Below are 22687 nucleotides of genomic sequence, written 5' to 3'. Positions count from 1 at the left end.
GAGGTTGTGTTTTTGAATCCAGTTGTCAAAGGGTAATATGTGAACAAGAAATAAAAGAAGCCCATAGATTCTTTGGCAGAATAGAGGGAAAAATTTAGGAAGGGGAAGATAAATCATTCAAGTGATTATTTTAAATGGTTATTGGATAAACATATGGATGAAAATAGAATAGTGCAGGATAGATGGGCTTCAGATTGGTTCCACAGGTCAGCGTACCACCCAGAGCCGAAGGGCCTATACTGCGCTGTAATGTTCTCTGTTCTAATGTTCTGTATTTGGCTCCGAACAGATGTGATTGTACCTAGATGAATGGAGTTGCACCCAGCTTGATATTATCAGGGAGGACAACCTTTATGGCATGGTGGTAGTGTCCCTACCTCTGAACCAAGAGGCCCAGGGTCAAGACCCACCTGCCCTAGAAGTGTGGAATAAAATTGTGGAACAGACCGCATAGAAAATGTCAAATGTAAGGAAGCATTGGAGGATGGTGTGGGCAGTTGTATCAAAAATTGCGGATGATGTATCTCTGTCACAAACGCACAGCATTTCAATTGGAATTTGACAAGAATGTTCTTGGTAATGTGGCAGGGCAGAAGCCTGAATGGAGGGATTTAAGTATGGTCTTCATGTAAAGATGTACACAAGTTTGGGAGGTGATTACACATTCCAGGACTTCAGAAAGGAAATTTGAGATGGAGTGTAAACCTGCAAAAGCATATGAGTCAGTGGTTGCTTTGATGTGGTAAAACTGCAGAGTTGGAGGTTGGGCCAGTACAGAGAATAGAGAACTATGAATAACCTCAGCTAATGGAAGATTCAAGTGGGCACGTTAAGTTGGATTAGGAAGTGGGCTTTAAGGAAAGGTTGAGCTCAGAGAAAGCTTCAGGGGAGAAAAACTAGACAAAGAAGCAAAACCAGGAGTAGGTCAAAGTGAAGCCTTAAAGAAGGTTGGGATTATTGGGCTAAAGATAGGGAGGGAAGCGGCAGAGACTACTAAGCAGATCATCAGAAATAAAATGGGGTGAGAAATTTCCAGTGGTGAGGTTTTCCAAAATTCTTTTTGGAAATCTGTGAAGTCTGAATTTTTAGACATAAAATAACTAATCATTTGAGAAGTTGACAACAAAGAAAGTCTAAGGAAGGGCACAGAAATGATGACCTAACATCTGAAAGAGCAAGTTATCTTCATGATATCGATGGAACCACTATCAAACTGGTGTTCCACAGCTCCTGTGCTGCATATGACTGGGAACTTCGATTGATGTTTGCCTTGCTGTATTTTTCCAACGTTTTATCAAAACATGCTGGAGCACAAACGTCAAGGCTAAAGCTTTGAAACCATCATCAGCCACAGATGATCCATCCAGCTTCCTCCTGAGGCTTGCAGGATCACAGCTGCCCATCTTCAGCCAATTCTAAACACTCTATGTGATAATAAGAACACTCACACCCCTATCAGTCTATTCCTGAATATCAGTGAAGCAATTGACACTGAATGTATGGAGGGTGTTTTTTTCCATTTGTGTGCCTTTATACGAACATGCCTGCAACTGTGAAAATGGAATGAAATCAGCACTGACAACACATGTAAGTGGGCTGATGGTGGCAAGTGATATTTGCACAACACAACTGCAGACCACAATAATCTCCAACAAGAGTGAGCCCAACCAGCTGCCTTTGCTCTTCAATAGCATTAGCATCAATGAACTCCCCCACCATCAACATCGCAGGGGTTATCTTCGGTCAGGTACTGAACTGGACCAGCTATATAAATATTGTGTCTACAAAAGCAGGACAGGGACTAGGAATTCTACAGTGAATAACTCATCTCCTGATTCCCTTAAGCCTATCCATCTGAGTGATCCCCACTTGCCTGATGAATGCCCATCAAACAACTCCAAAGAAAATTGGCACCGTCCAGGACAAAGTAGCCTGCTTGATTGGCACTCCATATACCACCTCAAACACTCACTCTCTCTCCAACTGACACAGTGGCAGCAGCAATCCCATCCAGTGGGGATGGGACAAAAGTGTTGGGCCACATGCTTCTCCTGGCCCAGTTCCTCAGATCTCCACAAGGCCCACCCTTGTCCCAATCTCAATTCTCTTGCCCATCCCTGATCCCAGCACTGTGGGCTGCCTTAATGACCTGAGCCTTGTCCAAACACAACCATTTACAAAATGGATTATGGTAACCTGCCAAATAGGAGTACAATATCTTCCTAATCTATTCTACCACTAGGGCAGGAAAGGAAAAATATGGGAACACCACAGGCTACAAATTCCCTCCAAGCTAGACAGCAATGTCCCTTGGAACTATATTGCCTTTCCTTCGTAGTCATTGGGTCAAAACCCATGAACATCCTTCCGAACTGCATTGTAGGAATACCTACTTCCCAGAGACTACAAGAATGCTATTAAGTAAAAATATTAGAAACTTCCCTGTAATCAGTGTGCAGCTGGAGCACTCAATAAGGACAGCTAATTGAATGAAGGATTTAAAACAATAGTTAGTGGAATGTGATTGCTTCTGGAAAGGTCCACATAAATGCCCTAAGAAAGTAGTGTCTTCTTGTACAGCACATATGCGCACACAGTCCACCTTGTGTAGCCCCATCCCAAACACTGTTGGGGAGGGATTTCCAAGATTTTGATCCAGTGACAGCGAAGGAATGTTAGAATGAGATATGATTTGGAGAGGATGTTGCATTAACTACCCTTATCCTTTAATGAGGTAAAGTCAATGGATGGAATGTGTTGTTAATGGAGACATTCCAAGTGACTGCAGTGTATCTTGTATATGGTACACACTGCTACTATTGTGCATCAGTGATGGTAGGGGTGAATGTTAAGGTGATGCATTGAATGCCAATCAAATGGGTTGCTTTGGCCTTGATGGTGTTGAATTTCTTGTCTGTGTATTGGAGCATAACTGACTCCTGTGTCTGAGTGAGTGAAAAAAAAGGTAACTGTATTGACAACTTAGACAAGACACAGGGTAACAAACTGTCTTATGAGAGGTTAAAAGTTCAAAGGGATTCTTTGAAATAATTCCAAAACTACCACTAAACCATGTTTCACAAGGACTTAAATTCCTGACTCAGAACTGACTTTAAAGTTAGTTTAGGTCATTCACTAGATTATTTACGAAGCCAAAAGTTGTTCCAAATGGACTAGAGAGGAAACATCTGCTTTTCGTTCATCAACTCCATGTGAAGTCATATTATTGCTGATGATAGCACTGTTTGTTGAGAAGGCATACCTATCCATTGTCATTAGCCTGGAGTTCAGTAGTTTGATTGAAATGAGGGGAAATGCATTGGAACTGGCTCCAATCCACATTTCAGCCATTCTCCAATAGAAATCACACATGTTATTTCATGAAGTGTGAATTTGACCCATCTTCAAGCCTATAATTGGTTTATTGCTGCAAATCAAACTTTTTTTCTTCCAGACCTTTGGCTCAGTGGTTAGCACTGCTGCTTCACCCTTGGGTGACGGTCTGTATAGAGTTTGCACATTCTGCCTGTGTCTGCATGGTCCCTTTGGCTGCTCCTGTTTCCTCCCATCATCCAAAGCTGTGCATGTTAGGTAGATTGGCAGTGGGAAATGCAGGGTTACAGTGATAGTGTAGGGGATTGAGATGCTCTTTGGAGGGTGAGTGTAAACTCAATGGGCTGAATGGTCTGCGTCTACCCTGTGGGGATTCTATGTTCTGGATGTGTACTTCAGTATAACTTTCAGGGAGGCATCTACTGCATGCTGCACAATTCGGTCCTGGTCATAAGAACTCTTCAACAGCAGCTCACCTAGAAATGCATTAATTGAAAATTTATATTTCAACAAGAGCTCCCTCCAAATCTGTGCCAATCCTCTGTTGGTTCATTAACCCAAACACAAGCATAAAGCTTTCCTTAACAAATAGCTTCATTTGCATGTAGATCAAATGGTCTTAAAAACGTTTGTACGGTGATGCCACACTGTCTCCACGTATTTTTCATCAGTTCTATTTCACATTTTCATACTTGTTTTCTTTTTCATCAGTCAAAAGATATTAATTGGAGTTGGAGTGGCGCTCTCAATCCTTGTGGTTGTTGGTGTTATGACATGCTGCTGCTGTGGTTGCTGTGCCTGTTGCAGATCAGAACCACCACGTTCAAGTAAGTAACAGTTGGATTTAAAAGGTAATTTCTGTAAATAAAGTGCACAAAGTTCAATGGGAGTTTTTTGCATTTGCCCACAGAGGCAGAGGGTAGACATGACTTTAGGAACAAAATCTTGACTAAAACCAGTACTTAACCAGAGGATGCCTTATTTCAATATTTAAGTCACCATCTTGAGCGTATTGTAAGCACTGTCACCTTTACAGTGAACCATTGGGCAGCATATGAGTCATATATGCTCCACTTTACTATGTTACTAGACACTGAAATACTTAATTTTAAAGACATTCTAGTCAGGGGAACAGGAAACATTTTGTGAACAGTGCACACAAATTGTTCCCTGTTCCTCTGACGAGAAGGTACCTTCCCTCCTCCAAGACCCTTACCCTTTTAAGTTGAGACATTTGACTCAGCTCCTTGCCACCTGCCAGCAGCTCCCACCCAAAAAAATTGCCATTCCCTCCATCCCAACTGACTAAAGAACAGCCTTTGAGTTGTGCTTTACTGCTCAAAGCTATGAAATTGGTTGTGTCTTGGCCAATTTCATTAGTTGAGGACTAGACCGCCACCATTCAATGGAATTGGTGACTCTCAAATTTCCCAAATTGACTTAGTTCCTGACTTCATTACAGCCTTGGTCAAATCCGAGACAAGTGAGCTGAACCTTCCAAGGTGAGTTGTGACTGCCCATGACATCAAGATAACATCTAACTGAATATATGTCAAAGAACCCATGCAAAGTTGGTGTCACTGGAAATCAGTAGGAAAGCTGTCACTGGTTGGAAAAATACCTGACACAAAGAAAGAATTAGTGGTTGTTTGAGTTCAATCATCTCAATAGTAGCAGTGTGTACCATATACAAGATGCACTGCAGTCACTTGGAATGTCTCCATTAACAACACATTCCATCCATTGACTTTACCTCATTAAAGGATAAGGGTAGTTAATGCAACATCCTCTCCAAATCATATCTCATCGCTGGAGGAGTTCCTTAAGGTAGTGGCTTTGGCCCAACCATCTTCACTTGCTTCATCAATGAATTCTCCTCCATCATTAGGTCAGAGGTGGGGGGAATATTCACTGATGATTGCACAATGGCAGCTCATCACCACCTTCTTAAGGTCAATTGTAATGACCAATAAGTGCTACCCTAGGCTTCGATATCCACATCCTATAAATGAATGAAAGAAAGAAATACACTAAAGACATCCAACAAAAGCTGCTCAATTAAAAGCCATGCACCTTCTGTTCAAGCAGTTGTAAAAGTTCAGCTATTTCTGTCATTCCTGCATCGTTGCAAAAACTGCACTTCAAAATGATTCATGCAACACGCTAATGTTCCCTTCTAAGAATCACATCCAGTTCCCTGTCCTAATGTGCCAATTGGATTCTCTACATGTTTAGTCTCGATCCTTTTCACAATTCACATAAGCGTCATCCCTGACTGCTTATTTCCTGTCAGGTTTATCCTAAACTTCTCAACTGTTACCAAATACTTCAGGGCAAACTGCAACGTATACACCCTATTTGTTCTTGCCACTACATGATGTGTTACTAATGAGAACAGTATTTTTAGTCAACCAGTTCAGACATGTTATAGCATATCTCCAGTACAGGCGGTACTTGAACCTTCAGGCCCAGAGGCCAGAACACTGTCACCATGCCACCAGAGTCCAAATGAGCACATCATTTACTTTAGGTATGCTATGACACATTCTGGGGCAGGTGGGACTTGAACCCAGATCTTTTGGACCACAGGTAGGGACACTACCACTGTACCACAAGACCCTCAAATGAACACTTTGTACTGGTGGAACAAGTTCACATGTAGCAGTGACTGTTTTCAACTGCTCCTGAAAAGAAGCCAACCAGATAGGAATGTTCGGTTTAAAGAACAGGAGGCAATGACCTAACAGGAGAGCAAACAAAGCTCTCAGATCATTGGCACTGTGGCTGACTGCTAAAGTATAACAAATAAAAGTAATTTAAACATCGCATCAGTTTGCTGTGATAAATATACTATCTGGGCTGCAGTCTGATTGAATCTAATGAGTTACAACAGCATTTCAAATGCATGAGGAATGTTCCTGTTATGTGTGAATGTCATGTCATCTTAAATTCCATCACTGCCAGTAAAACTAAGACAAAATTGGAGCAGAAGGAGTCAATTCAGCCCATTGAGTCCTTTCACCATTCCACTTTCCCACCTTTATCCCATTTCCCTTGATTCCCCTACCAATTAAAGGTCCTTCTCAGCCTTGAATAAATTTAAGAGCCCACAGATCACTATCTTCTGTAAGAACAAATTCTTTCTCATCTCTGTCCAAAGTGAGCTACTCCTTATTCTGAGATTATGACTCTGGTCCAGACTGTCTCACAAGGGGAAATAACCTATCTATAATCACTCTGGTTAGTCCCCGGCCACCCTACATAACCTCTCCTCCCATGCCAGTCCATCTAAATGTTATATTAAGCACAGTTTCTGAGTCAAGTTCTTGTATTCATTCATGGGATGAGAGCGTCTCTGGCTAGGCCAGCATTTATTGCCCATCTCTAATTGCCCAGAGGGCAGTTAAGAGCCAACCACATTGCTGTGGGTCTGGGAGGCACATATCAGCCAGACCAGTTAATGTTGAGCTCTATTGAGCCGTACCAAACTGATTCCATCATATGGTTAGAGAAATTATTGGTCGTATGAGATCCCAACTTGCCTGGCTCCTGACAGTTGTAGGTTCTGGATTAGTGGTGCTGGAAGAGCACAGCAGTTCAGGCAGCATCCAAGGAGCAGCTCCTTGGATGCTGCCTGAACTGCTGTGCTCTTCCAGCACCACTAATCCAGAATCTGGTTTCCAGCATCTGCAGTCATTGTTTTTACCTCCTGACAGTTGTAATTATGTCTAGTTAGTTAATGTTAGTTATGGTGCAGTAAACTATACTTTACTACAAGACACGTACCTCTTTTTGTTAAGACCCTCTAGTGGTCTATCCTCTGCCACTGATAAGTAGGCAGGTCCTTAGATTCAGCACAGTAAGAAAGATTAGACTGTTTAACCATTTGTTAGTTTGGGATTTTAAGAGTAGGAAGGAAAATTATCCCGGGTCATGCGGCGCAGTGGTGGTATCCCTAACTCTGGACTGGAGTCCACGTTCAAGTCCCACATGCCATAGCAGTATGTCACTACTTGTTGATTAAAAGATATTTACAAAAGATGACTCCCCCAAAATGACATTTGATTTTGTAAATTTCCTTTGACATTTTTGACTTTGCTTACAATGCCCTTCAGGGGTTGCCAGTTTAATGTTTTGGTTTAGTAGAAAGGAAGAGGACTAGTGTCAGTTAACTATCTCAGGATTGAGCCACCAGTGGTTGGTAACCAGATATGCTGGCAGCAGCAGTGTGTGAAATTACACCAGAAACATAGAAACTAGGTGCAAGAGTAGGCCACTTGGCCCTTCGAGCCTGTGCCACCATTCAATATGACTATGGCTGATCAATCAATCTCAGTATCCCATTTCCGCTTTCTCTCCATACTGTTGATCCCTTTAGCTGCAAAGGCCACATCCAACTCCCTCTTGAATATATCTGATTAACTTGCCCCAACAGCTTCCTGTGGGAGAGAACTCCACAGGTTCACAACTCTCTTGAGTGAAGAAATTCTTCCTCATCCTAGTCCTGATTGGTCTACCCCTTATTCCTAGACTGCGACCTTTAGATCTGGACTTAACCCACCTCGGGAACATTTTTCCTGCATCTAGCCTCTCCAGTCCCACCAGGATTTTATGTTTCTATGAGATCCCTCCTCATTCTTCTAAATTCCAGCGAATACAAGCCCAGTTGATCCAGTCTTTCCTCATATGTCAGTCTTTCCTCATATGCCAGTCCTGCCACCCCTGGAATCAGTCTAGTGAACCTTAGATGGGATCCTTCAGAAGATACAGGTCCAGTTAAATAAGTGGTTAGCCCATGGCACATCAGATACATAAATACTTGAATCAACATTGGAAGTGTCACTTGATCTGAACAAGCTCACAACAGTCTGGAGAGGAAGTATACATAGAATTTTATTATTAACCAGGAATAGCATCAAGCTGAGCTGAGTAATATTCAAATTGCTCCCCGTTAGAAAGTCTGTTGTTGAATAAGAAGATTATATAGTCATTTAATCTGAGCACAAGACAGTTTGCACCTCTGAATACCTGCTTCATATATATTATGTTCACACCTTTGGATAGCAAATGGTAGCCTCCAGTTCAATGATCAAGTTGTAATATTTACGGTATCTGGATAATGCAGAAAAGAAAAAAAAATGTTTTTACGTTGTATAATGTCTCTCAGATTCATCCTAAAAAGCTTCACAATAAACACTTTGAAATGCAATCATTGCCATCAGATAGCTGTTCTCTTCTGAAGCTGTATATTTTGTCTTGACTGATTCAACAGTTATAATGCATGTATGAATGACAATGAATTCAGCTAAAATTGAATCATCTGTCAATGGTAGATTCAGCATTGATTCATTTAGTGTTTATCATGGTACTGTCATTGTCGGAGAAATTACCCAATTGAATAGAGACTACACAAGCGTGGATCGGGTGAAATTGACAAACTGTTTATTACAAGCCATATGGCTGGAAGAGAAATTGACTAGGCTGACACAGAACTGACAGTCTGTACAGATAGACCAAGGGTTCTCCTCCTTAAGCAGTATAGTAATGTGGTGTGAATTACTGAACAATCAACGGTAAAACACAATCAATGGGAGGACAATCAACCATCCGTTAGCAGCAATCAGTCTGTGATTGAGTCAGGAGATTCTGATCCTCTGTGAGAGTAGGTGCTAATGTCTCTCATCTAGGCATCAATGGGTTTTTATTGAGGTTAGTCCGCAAGTGAGATACCTCGGTGCCTTTCAGTCTGAGCACCCTTTGTGGAGTTCCAGTATGTGTGAGGAGCGAGGCTGCCCTTAGGGCTTTGGGAGCAGTTGTGCCTACTGAGGGCTAGGAAGTCTATTGCCAGGCTGTCTCGGGATGTGTATTCCCCAGTCTGGAAGTGGCTTGAGTCATCTCCTGTTTGCTGCCTTGTGTCTTAGTTTGTCTGTTTGGTCAAGGCTGAGGCACTCTGGGTAGTTTCTGTTGTGGCTTAGGCAGACATGGTTCCTTATGCTCTTTGTGGCCATGCTGTGGGTGGACAGGGTAGCAGACTTTCTCTCACGGTAATAATCAACAATGTGTTTGAAAATCAACGACAGTCCAAAGAAATACATCAGAGGAAGTTTTGTCTTGCTACAGTCGCATTGAGCCATTGATAGTTTGTTTTATATAGAAGTGTCTATGCTCTGCCACATCTTACTGGAGGAGAAAGTGAGGTCTGCAGATGCTGGAGATCAGAGATGGAAATATGTTGCTGGAAAAGCGCAGCAAGTCAGGCAGCATCTAGGGAACAGGAGAATCGACGTTTCGGTCATTCCTGAAGAAGGGCTAATGCCCGAAACGTCGATTCTCCTGTTCCCTAGATGCTGCCTGACCTGCTGCGCTTTTCCAGCAACACATTTCCATCACATCTTACTAGAGCCAGCCTATTGAGAAAGAAGAGTTTTCTACATATTTCAAACTGCATTTGATGTCTCCCATAATTGATTTCACCTCAGTGCTATTGAACTGAAATATTGATTGCAATGTTTTTGTAGTTGGCAGCGATAGACTATGTTACTCCTCTGGGTATTATATCCTCCAAACCACAATCTTACCAAGAGCTGCCCCATGTGCATCACACATGGGTAAGCGTCACGAAACGTTCCTGGCTATAGTCCCTCAAGTTTCCCTACACAGTGGCTCAGTGGTTAGCACTGCTGCCTCACAGCAGCAGGGTCCCAGGTTCAATTCCAGCCTTGGGCGACTTTCTGTGTGGAGTTTGCACATTCTCCCCGTGTCTGCGTGGGTTTCCTCCGGGTGCTCTGGCTTCCTCCCACAGTCCAAAGATGTGCAGGCCAGGTGAATTGGCCATGCTAAATTGCCCATAATGTGAGGTGCATTAGTCAAGAGAGAAGTGGGTCTGTGTGGGTTACTCTTCGGAGGGTTGGTGTGGACTGGTTGGGCCAAAGGGCCTGTTTCCACACTGTAGGGAATCTAATCTAATCTAATCTAAATCAGAAGTGGACTAGCCCCATGCACAGATATAGCTGGACTAATTCCCTGAGTTGGCTTTGCTTGATAGTATTTTTGTTCTTTGATAACATTTCCTCAGTTCACCTACACTCTCTGTGCTTGCTTATACCAACAGTGCGTGAATATCAACATTTGAGTAGATAATTTTACAGTCTGCTTTGGTGCTGTTCAAATTATAAAGTATCTATGCAACTATGTGTGGTAGCCTGTCAGATGAAAAACAGGTTACACATTGTACCCTGAAAGCCTCAGCTAGTGTAGAAATTGATCACTATTCTATCTTGAAGGCCTCTGGCTTGCAAGTCCCACCCAATACATGTAACTGCATCTCTTGGTGCACATCCAACATAACAGACCATTTCCCAGAATGTTAAAGATGCGTCTGGCATTGTGTTTGGGCTGCCCATATTTGAGACACACAAACTGGTTGACAGCTAAGCTGTCCCTCTAGTCCTGCACAAAATGGCTGACAAGTGGTGAAATAGAATTAAAAGCCTGCTCCAACATTTAAGTGTGACACAATGGTACCTTTGAGAATAGGTTATTCAGAGGCAAAAGGGACCCTTACCCAAACAGCTGCAAGAAGATTAGTTAGAGACAGTTTGATAAGGAACATCCAAGGACAGGCAGTTTGAAGATTTGAAGGGGAAAGTAAACTCCTGCAGTAGCAAACACAGATGAACTAATGGGATTATAGCTTGTAAAATTCTGGAGGATCAAACAAGTAAACAAGTTTGTTAAACTATGACAGCAAATGACTCCAGCTTCATTAATGAAAGGATGTTGTCCCATTAGGTGAAAAGAGCTAGTCAGGATAAGGACAATAAATCTCAGTCCAGAAGACAGCAAACGGCCAGCCTAATGTATCATGCAACTGTGAAAACAGCAGATAATAACATTCTTCAATGATAAGTTGTTTCTTTCAAATTATTCACAATATTAAGAAGTAGGTTCTAGTTTAAAATTCTTCAGATAATCACAGAGATTTCAACATAATTATAAATACACATATAACAAAATACAAAGATCACGAAAAGCATTAGAGGAAAATAATTCAAATATTGATATGAAAGTTTATTAGTCTTGGGAAACTTGCCTTTATCACTACAGGAATGTCTAGTATACCCTGTAAGAAACAAAAATTCCTGAAGAAGGGCTTATGCCCGAAACGTCGATTCTCCTGTTCCTTGGATGCTGCCTGACCTGCTGCGCTTTTCCAGCAACACATTTTCAGCTCTGTAAGAAACAAATTGATCACAACCCAACAGTAGGGATAGATATAAAAACTTTACACATAACTAACTTTATAACAGAAATTAATATTATGAATCTTACAGCAGTTAGTAAGAATCAATTGTCCTTTCATAATATAATTAGGACAATGGGAAAATATAAGAAGTGTAACATAATTTGACAGAGATAGCAAATGAGTACAGAGGAACCTCGATTATCCGAACGAGATGGGCAGGCACTATTTCATTCGCATTGGAAGCAGGGTTCACCATCCCAGGAGTTCAAGGGTCTCTGAAAGGGAATATGGCTAAGTGTCTTGTTAAATGGTAAACCTGAAACATCAAGAGAAGTCATTCGCCTGTTAAAAGGAAAAAAGGTTCTTTATAGTCTTAAGTGGGAAAGGGTTGATATCACAGGAGGGTTATGACCAGGTTTTCTTTTCATCCTTTACTACTAAAAGTAGGGGAGTGGGGGCACTTATCCAGAAAAATCTTCCATTCACATTATTAGAGAAGGTGAAAGATGAGCAAGAGTGGTTTGTGGTACTTAAAGCCCTGATGCATGAGGAGGAGTATGGTATTTTAAATGGCATATGGTATTTACTGTCTTCCGGCACATCCCCTCAAATTTTTGGTTCGTGCTTTTTTAAGTTGAGTGCCTTTGGAACATGGCACGTTATTATTGGGGGAATTTCAATTGCCTTTTTGATCTGTCAGTGGACAGGATGCCTACTGGGACCCCAGCTATCTCTTCACAGGCCAAGCAGGTGAATGTTTGGAGATGGAATCCTGGTCTCCTTCCTATCAGAAAAGTATTGTGAAACTTGAAAGGGTTCAGAAAAGAGTTACAAGGATGTTGCCATGGTTGGAGGATTTGAGCTATAGGGAGAGGTTGAATAGGCTAGGGCTGTTTTCCCTGGAGAATCGGAGGCTGCGGGGTGACCTTTATAGAGGTTTATAAAATCATGAGGGGCATGGATAGGATAGACAGACATAGTCTTTTCCCTGGGGTGGGAGAGTCCATAACTAGAGGGCATAGGTTTGGGGCGAGAGGGGAACGATATTAGCAAGGTTTGAGAAGATTTGTAGCTCAGGTTGAGGTTCTGGATGTGGGTTTGCTCGCTGAGCTGGAGGGTTCATTTTCCGACATTTCGTCACCATGCTAGGTAGCATCATTCGAAAGCTCACTGAGGATGTTGCCTGGTGTAGTGGTGGGGCATCTGGGAAGAAACCTTCTGGCTTGGCAAGCAAACCTACATCCGGGGGAAAGATATAAAAGGGACCTAAGGGGCAACGTTTTCTCGCAGAGGGTGGCACGTGTATGGAATGAGCTACCAGAGGAAGTGGTGGAGGCTGGTACAATTGCAACATTTAAAAGGCACCTGGATTGGTATATGAATAGGAAGAGTTTGGAGGGATATGGGCCAGGTGCTGGCAGGTGGGACTAGATTGGGTTGGGATATCTGGTCGGCATGGACAAGTTGGACCGAAGGGTCTGTTTCTGTGCTGTACATCTGTATGACTCGATAATTGATTATTCGGTGAATCGATTCAATGCCTTTCCTCCAGGACTCAGAGTTTTCTGTTACGTCTGCTCCCCGTTCAGGAGGCGAGGCAGCAGCACACCGCCCCCTGTCCAACCCCCAACCCCGCCCCCACCCTGTACCCCATCCGTGCCCCTACCCCAACCCCATTTCCCCCCAACTGCACCCACAACCCCATCCAACACTGCCCCCTACCCCAACCCCGTCCAACCACTCCCTTTCGAACATGACCATCTTTGGCCTCTGCCATTGCCAAAACAAATCAGAGCTCTTATTGGAGGAACAATGCCTTGCCTTCCACCTGGGCACCCTGTTAGCCCGGAGGACTCAGTATTGTGTTCTCCAATTTCACTTAACCTCCTTTCCCATCCCCCAACTCCCTTCCCAGGCCCTCCCCCTTCCTTCCACTCTGCCCTGCCATCAACGGGATTCATTCCTCCCATTGACCAACCAGGTTGTACCCTCTACCTGTCTTCACCTAACCCCACTTCACCACCCTGCTCCTGCCTTCCCCTTTATCTGCAGCTTCCCCCCCACACACAACCCCAGTCCTGAAGAAGAGTCACACCCAAAATGTCACCTTTTGCACCTCTTAATGCTACCTGGCTCGCTGTGTTCTTCCACCCTCATTCCTGTCTACTTTGGATTGAGGCATTGTTAAAGTACAGATTTGAGACGGCACAGGGAATCCCTTGTGGACTCAACCTGTAAGCCTCTGTAAGCCTCCAGTTCGTCCCGGAGATCGTACTCTTTGGTAGTCTGGAATAAAAAAAAACCTCTTACAGTTTAGTTTAATTTTAGTCATCCCCTTTATTTACAAATAGCATCACTGTAACAACATAACACTGATATCATAAGCTAAACTACCTAGGTTCTAATAACCCAAGAGAGCAGAATATTACTCTTCCTTTAAGAGCCCTCGCAGGCTACTCTGCTGTACTGACACAAAGTAGGTTTCTTTATACAAAATGTTTACAAAAACACAGCATGTTCTTAATTAGACAGATAGCAGTGAAAGGCAATAATTCGTAAGGAAGAGAAGTTAATTGACAGGCCTGTGTGTGCTTGACTGATCACTCCTACAGGCCCTGAGCCATTCATCAAGTGGGAAAAACAAATCCAGCCATGTTAGGCATCTGCTGTTGAGAAGTTCTTATCATAAAGAGGTACCAGTCTGAGCTAATTGGATGAGTTCATAGGTAAGTTGAAAATGTGTTGCTGGAAAAGCACAGCAGGTCAGGCAGCATCCAAGGAACAGGAGAATCGACGTTTCGGGTAGGAGCCCTTCTTCAGGATCCCGTTTCTTTTTAGGATTGTGATTCAAATTCAAATAAGATCTGATTAGTTAGAATTGACAGTGGAGCAGTCTGTAAGGTCTGTAGAGTGGTCTGCAAGAACAACAAGTAAGTTAAAGCTTCATCAATATTACCTTTTACAGAGTTTGCATTTAATAACAAGTAATAGCTCTCAAAATCATCATAAAGTCTCTAAAATGCAATTAAGTTCAATCCATAGCAAGTAAGCATAAAGAGTGAATTTTCTACTGGCTTTGACAGTCCCCGCACTAAAATGGTCTCTCTCTCTCTCTCTCTCTCTCTTTCTCTCTCTCGTGTCCTTTTGAGTTCTCAAGTCAGGGACTTGTAACAGAAAAGATGTTTACCCTCTATGTCTGCCTAGTTTGTCAGGGGTAATAAGAATCCATTATAATTTTTATGATGTTTTTGATTATACCAAGTTTTGTTTTGAGGTTAGAATCAAACACTATTATTAATTTCACAAGAGAATAGCCATGAAAGTTATCACTCGGTGTCTGTTTACATAGATTCACTGATATTAAGGCAAATGTTCTCAATTGCCTTAGAGCATCCTGTTATCACTTGGTGAGAACAGATGCTTTTATCTTTTGCATAACTTGGGTTCTCCATTTTCCTGTGGCCCAACCCTCCTGCCTGGTGTGCAGCAAATGTGTTCTATAATTCAATGTTACGTTTTAGTCTAAATGTTTAAGAACAAGTTTTAAGGCGATAGACTTTCTCAGCATCTGTAGTTTTTTTGTCTCTACCCAGGATCTGGTAGGCTCCACACTGAATGGTAAGTCTGTCTGATGATGATAAATTTCCACTGGCTTCAAATGCTGGTGCCTAAGAAGGGACTTTAGTGTCCTAATTGGCTGCTTGTTTCCATGGAAGATGCTGCTTGTTTCGTTTACTGACAATGGGGCAAGTCCCCAGGGGACTGGGGAAACTCAGCCCATTTCCTTTTATGAAGAGTGAAGGAATTTGTCTTGAAATCACGTACAAAATGCTTTCTTCCTAACTTAATGCTTTGTAATTTACATTATACATGAGTCATTTGAGCTGGTGATTGCTGCCTGTAACCTGTGTTGGTCAAAATTTGGACAAATAGATTATTTTTATCATGTTCAATTATTGTGATTGACATATCTCTTCTTGGAACCATTTTATGCTAACCAGGTTCACACTACAGTTAAGTTGACAAGAAAATATTTCATTTTTGGCAGAATAGACTAGCACACAGACAAGATGAGCTGACTCCTGTTGTTGTGCGCTGAGGCAACAAGAACTAGCTCTGACTGATAGAAGTGATACAAACCAAGTCGGGAAAGGTTAGTGAATCCATAAAGCTGGAATGCAAAGAGTGCATGGAACAAGAGGAACGAGCATACTTGTGTGCAGAACAGAGCAGTAATCTCAAAATCTCTTCCCATATGTGGATACTTGTGGGTTTAAGTAGTCGAGCAGTTTCTGCGCAAAAGCTGCATACTTGACAGAATAATAATGGCATGAGTATAATGATGATGGCATAGCAGGGAGGCTCCATCATTAACCACTGGCAACGACAAAGATCCTGTTCAAGTCTTGAATTCATTCATGCTAACATTAAGAAACCATAGCTTCTTTTTGAAGTGAACTGTTATAGGCAATGAAAAGAAATGATAGATGCTGTGGTGGTTTGTCCATTCCAACCGTGTGAGAAACCAGTCAGACAACCACATCATGTTGTTTTGCATATTGAGAACATTCAGATGAAATATATTGTATTTGATCTATTCCTTGATGACTAAATTGGAGGGAAATCAAAATGACTAATTTGAACAAAAACATTAAGAATCTTTACATGAGAAATATCTTAGTGCATTGTAATTAATTCAAGAGTTTTCTGCCTCTTTATTTGTTTCAGCTGTTGTAACCACTGTAGCTTGTTCACAACAAATGGCAGCTTATCCACAAGTCCAAGGATACCGGCCTTTGCCTCTTCAATACCATCCTGGACAGTCAGCAGTTCCCACAGTTCCGTATTCTAATAATCATCCAGTGGCATATCCAAATTATGGACAACCGCCAGCCTACCAAGAAGTTTCCACAAGTAAGTCAATGGAATGCTCCACCATGCATTTTCAGTTGATGATGCAAACCTTTCCTGCGATGCAATGCATTTACTCTTAAAAAGTTATGTTTTTTCAGTGGGAAACTTTGAGCTTCCCAAGTTTTTAATTTAGAAACATATTGTCATAAATAAAGGGCTGTTTCGCTTTCAAACAATATTTTACGATGGGCAATAAAATGCTGCCTCATCAGCAACGCCCACATCCCAGCAATAAATAAAGCAATTCCTGGATCGCATGTGAAATAAGCTTTTCATCATTGTTTGAAGAGGTTTATAGGGATTGTTGGCAGGAAGTTATTTTCAGTGTTATAAGCCCAATTATGTTGATTAAAAATAGGGAGAGGGTTTGAGTTTAAAAGTAGGGAGGTGCTTATACAACTGTATAGGATGCTGGTGAGGTCACACCTGGACTACTGTGGGCAGTTTTGGTTTCCTTACTTGAGAAAGGATGTACTGGCAATGGAGGGGATGTAGAGGAGGTTCACTAGGTCAGTTTCAGAGTTGTGGGGATTGGCTTATGAGGAGAGACTTAGTAGACTGGGATTATATTCATTGGAATTTAGAAGAGATGGTGGCGGGGGGCAGGGGGGTTCTTATGGAAACATAAAATTATGAAGGGAATAGATAAAAGGGAATAGAAGTAGAGAGGATGCTTCCACTAGCAGGTGAAACTAGGACAAGAGGGTATAGCCTCAAAATTAGGGGGAGCTGATTTAGGACTGAATTGAGAAGGAACTTCTTCACCCAGAGGGTTGTGAATCTGTGGAATTCCCTGCCCAGTGAAGTAATCAAGGCTTCCTCATTAAATGTTTTTAAAGCTAAGATAGATAATTTTTGTTGAACAATAAAGGAATAAAGGTTATAGTGAGAGGGCGGGTAAGTGGTGCTGACACCATGAAAAGATCAGCCACAATCTTATTGAATGGGGGAGCAGGCTTGAAGGGCCGGACTGCCTACTCCTGCTCTTATGTAAAATTGTTTCTACAGTGCAGAAAGAGGCCATTTGGCCCATTGAGTCTGCACTGACTCTCCAAAGACCATCTCACCCACCCTGGGACAATTTGGTTCAGCCAATCCACCCTCACCTGCATATCTTTGGACTGTGGGAAGAAACCAAGGCACCCAGTGGAAACCCACGCAGACATGGGGAGAACGTGCAAACTCCACACAGACAGTTACCCAAGACTGAAATCAAACCTCGGTCCCTGACACTATGAGGCAGCAGTGCTAACCACTGAGCCACTGTGTCTACCATTTTGCATGGATTTCTTATTTGCAATGTAGATTTATGCCAGAAAATAAAATAGCTAATTTGATCTTTATGCATTTTTCTGTTAGATATAGTTGGTAGCAGCAAGCTAGACAATAATGATGCTTGAAGGTCTGGTTCAGTTTGAGGGTAGAGCCTCCCTTGCTTTTGGACAGTATTATGTGGGTGAGTGCCGTGCAATTTAGGACTCTGCAATATTTTGGCAGCCTTTCCAGCAGCCTGATAAAAGCAGGTAGGCCCATTATGGGTACAAGTAGACAGCGGAATATTTGGAGGCAGCAGGATCTGGAGCAGCTGTGGATGAGGCTGGAATTGAAGATCCTAGAGGAACACCAGACCTCCTCCCAGCATCCGTAAAAGAGGAGGAACTTGATTCTCAGTGTTCAGTACAAGCTGTGAATGCCCATTTGCTGAGTGAATTACTGCGGCAATAATTGTTCAATTAAGAAAACTAAGCACAGTAGATGCAAATCCTAATTTTGGCATTTCATTTATATTTATTTTTCAAATATATCTTGAAGTGTCATATGGAAACTTCATTTGAAGTTATGATTTAAGAATCAGGATTCCATTTGTACAGATTGCTAGAATTTCATGTCAGTTTGCAAATTGAAGGAATTGAAATGCATTCAGTTTCCTTTACACTCAGAGAGCAGTTCTCAAATGCTGCGGCTTTAGAACCTATCTGCCCAGTGCTAATGGCTGTTGATTTCTTTTTCTCTTGTTATAGTGAGTCAACCTCAAACTTATCCTGCAACACAGTCTTTTCACGTTCCAATCCCTGGGGATAATCCAAGCTTTATGGATCCAGTGGAGCCACATAAGTGAGAACCTGACCAGCTGTGCCTTCACCTGCTTTCATTCCTCTCGCCATTTTTTTTTTTCAAACTTTAACACAAGTTCACTCCAGTACTTGGAACACACAAATGCTGTACTATGTCTTGGTCTTGAAAGCTAAACAAGGAGAAAATTTCTTTAGAACATTGATTTGCATTGTGGGATTGTTCCTTCATTCCCATTGGAAATGGATGTTCAGTTATTCAGTGCTAGCTCCAGGCATGATGGACCAAATGGCCTCCATTACCGCTGTATCTTCTGCATGTGAACATGCAAGCATAGGAATTGTGATTATCTCTGTCTTCTTTGGACCACCCCTTTTTAAACAGTGAAGTCCTAGTTCAATTCACAAGAGGAAATATTGTCATATACACCTAGTCAAACCCCTCAGGATCTTATATGCTTCAATCAATGTCACCTCTTACTTTTTCTAATTTCCAGCCGATCTAAGCCTAGTCAGTCCAAACTTCCCTGTATTTCCAATTCAAGCATAGCAGCCACCTGACAGGCTGGCCTGCTGATTTACGTAGAGATCAGGTCCAAAGTGGAACCCAGCGGTTTTGAGTTCATTTACAATGCTTCAAGTTGGTCTGTTCCTGAACCACAATATCACAGAATCAAGTCAGAGAGGCTTGATTCTTCTTTATTTATGTGAACCCTGCCACAATGTACAATTCCACAATTCCTCAGAAAGGTCCTTTTAAAAAAACATAGAAAATAGGAGCAAGAGTAGTCCATTCGGCCCTTCAAGCCCACACCACCATTCAATACGATCATGGCTGATCATCCAACTCTGTACTGGGTTCCTGCTTTGTCCCTGTACTCTTTTATCCCCTTTAGCCCTAAGAATTATGTCTTACTCCTTCCTGAAAATATCAACTGTATTGACCTCAATGCCTTTCTGTGGCAGGAATTCCACTGGCTCATTACTCTCTCGGTGAAGAATATTCTCCTCATATCAGTCCTAAGTGGCTTCCTCGTCATTGGTAACATCCTTCCTGTGTTTACCTCTTAGGATTTTACAGGCTTTTATGACTTATTCTTCTAAACTCCAGAGAATGTAATCCTAACCAATCCAATCTCTCTTCATTTATCAGTCCTCCCATCCCAGGATGACATGAGAGCTTTGCTACCTGTACATCCAAAAGTAGGGATTCAGAACTGGTTGCTTACACTTCCTAAAATCGTGCCTGGTTCTGCTTAACGCCACTGACCTCTTCCTCCTCCTCCCTCGCCCCAGTTATATAAATGGAGAGGTCCATGAGGAATGCTATACCAGATCCTAGAAACTCTGTCGGGTGTGGGAGGGGTGGAATTCTAAACATGTGACTGAGTGCTCATCATGCGAAAGATTAGTGTGAAGAAGGTAAAGGATTTTCCTATCAGAAATCAAAATCAGCAGTCCGTCTACTGAGTGTGGAAATAAATAATTAAATGATCAATTGACCCCGATACTTCCCAGTCATAAAACAGTTATTGAGGCCAGACTAATGCGAGTGGGCAATCTTTTTTTTAAGGAAGGGTGTACTGTCTTTGCCGGACACCCTTCATCCATACGGGACGTGCCATGACATGCTAGGGAGTTGGCGTAGTGATAATGTCACGGGACTAGCAAACCAGAACCTTAGTCAATGTTCTGTGGACATATTTGAATCTCCACCTTAATGGGTAGTGAAACTTGAGTTCAATTAAAACGTTGACTCAATGGTAACCATCGTCAGTTGGTGTAAAAAACCCATCTTGTTTAATGATGTCCTGGGAAATCTGCTAACTTTACTCTGGTCTGGTCTACATATGACTCCAGACTCATAGCAATGTAGTTGACTCTTAAATGCCCTCTGTGGAATTAAAGATGGACAATAAGCCAGTGATGTCCATGAACAAATACAAAATGCTCATCCCCTACTTCTTAAACAAATCCTCCCACCGATGCCTGCTCTCCCCTTCGGCTGGGCTTGTATTGGGGGCTTCCTGCCTCCACTTCCTGCAGTGACCACTGCTGAGCTCTGATGATGGCTAATCAGATTGGTTGGAAGCTTGAGAGCTTGGGACTTCCACACACTGAGGGATGGAGCTCTGACTCTCCAGCTCTTCCGTCTCGGCCTGCAACAGCTTATAGCTGTGGGGGGGAGGAGAAGGGCTAATCAGGCTACCATCCCATCCCCCTGTGTAGAATTACTGTCATTGTCCAGGCCTTACCTTCTAGAATTCCATTTCAAAACCCGTCCACCGTCACATGGAAACTCATGGATGAAGGGTACTTTAATGGTCCAAAATAGATTGAAATAATTTACATCTGATATACCTGCCATCACATAGTGAGAAAATAGTTAATATAATGATATGTTTCCTGTGAGTTTACTGTGTCTGAAGGTTTCCATTTCAATCAAATCTTATAGCTTGCAATCATTGCCTAGCTTAAATCTTGACATATCTAAAAATATGGGTGTAAATGTAAAAGTTCAGGTGCAGCAAGAAATTTATGCAGCACTTATTTAGCTTGTTGTGGTGATATCACACATATTTTGCTTTAGACTACTTCAGACACTATATCCCCTCAATAGTTACAATCTGAAAGAGTGATTTTGGTCAACTTCTGATGTGCATTTAAGATCTGTGCCTTTTATAGCAATTTGGTCATTTTACTTTTCATTAGGTTTGATGTGTGTGTGATCTTTTATAGTACTTAAGGAGGTGGCTTGGTTTGTGAATGAAGATAAAATAAATAATCAATACTTTGCAATCCATGATCTTACAAACTGTTCAAAACTTTGCAAGCATACAATAAACACAATTTATTTCTCAATGTTTCTGTGCATTAATATTTCTCTGCCTGAGGAATGAGTGGAATTTTCCAATTTGGAATCAGATATTGTAACGGTCAACACTTGCACCAGGACCTGGAATGTATCAATCATATCCATTTCAAAGTTAAAAATCACACAACACCAGGTTATAGTCCAACAGGTTTAATTGGAAGCATGCTAACTTTCGGAGCGACGCTCCTTCATCAGACAATCACCTGATGAAGGAGCGTCGCTCCGAAAGCTAGTGTGCTTCCAATTAAACCTGTTGGACTATAACCTGGTGTTGTGTGATTTTTAACTTTGTACACCCCAGTCCAACACCGGCATCTCCAAATCATATCCATTTCAGCACATGACCTGCAAAGAGCTGCTCTCTCCTGAGAGGAGAGAAAACTGGAGATGTTTTCACCTGAGGGTCAGCAGGCCTCAGGTGAGGGGAGAGGTTGAGAAGGAGAACCCTTCATGGTAACCACAGCCAGTGCAGGAATTGAACCCATACTGTCGGCATCACAGTGCATTGCAAACCAGCTATCCATTATAAGTCAGTTGAATTGTAAATCTTACTGTGCAGGGGTTAACAGGAATTTCTCACCCTCTCCTAGACATTGTAATGTCAGAGTTCAGCCACTACACTTCAAGATGAATTGGACAGGATCAACAGGATTTTGCAAAACAACAGTCTCGATTGTACTGTATCTTTTATTGAACTGGCTGTCACATGGATGCTTGCAGTGATTGGCTCATGGTAGAGATCATGTTACAAAAAGCCAGGAAGGCACATTAGTGCAGTATTGTGTTTCTATCCCACACACTTTCAAATAAAAAAAATTGCATCTATTATCATCTTTTACATCATGAGCTACCCAAATTAACGAAACTGAACTCAATTATTCTCATGCACTAGCGGATCATCCTTTTCATTGATCCCTGCAAATTCATTGCACACAAGAGGACTGAACTGCACCCAAAATTAGCTTCATCTACTTTAGTGAGATTCATGGAGGAGCTTGCCACCATAGCCCCAGTGAGTTTCTTGCATTGATTTCCAAAACGTGTCTCATTAGCTATAGACCATGTCTCAATCTTGATCTTCCCTTTCGCCAGAGCCACTGCCAGAATATCCCAGGATTTCCACTTTCTGTGTGATTTTTAAAGACCAGCTGTGCACTGCATGAACGGAGTGAAACGAGAAACAAAAGGAAACAATTCTGAGGACCTATTGGTGGTACAGCTAACATCTCATTACAAATACAAATGTAC

At 42.1% G+C, this 22687-nt stretch overlaps 1 protein-coding gene across 1 annotated transcript in view; it reads left to right on the top strand.

The window, feature by feature from the left end:
- LOC122558946 (uncharacterized) overlaps positions 1 to 21426 on the top strand; it is a 53840-nt gene extending 32414 nt beyond the window's left edge. The window contains exons 3-5 of the mRNA XM_043707919.2: positions 4045 to 4160; positions 16307 to 16492; positions 18514 to 21426. Coding sequence (XP_043563854.1) covers positions 4045 to 4160; positions 16307 to 16492; positions 18514 to 18611 — 400 coding nt within the window. The 3' untranslated portion in view covers positions 18612 to 21426. The remainder of the gene's footprint in view (positions 1 to 4044; positions 4161 to 16306; positions 16493 to 18513) is intronic.
- Positions 21427 to 22687: the final 1261 nt, after the last annotated feature.

The sequence above is a fragment of the Chiloscyllium plagiosum genome, unplaced genomic scaffold, assembly GCF_037043375.1.
Source record: "Chiloscyllium plagiosum isolate Xiang-an unplaced genomic scaffold, Cpla_swu_hap1 HiC_scaffold_14, whole genome shotgun sequence".
In the NCBI taxonomy this organism is placed as follows: Eukaryota; Metazoa; Chordata; class Chondrichthyes; order Orectolobiformes; family Hemiscylliidae; genus Chiloscyllium; species Chiloscyllium plagiosum.
This window is presented reverse-complemented; position numbering and strand designations above follow the sequence as displayed.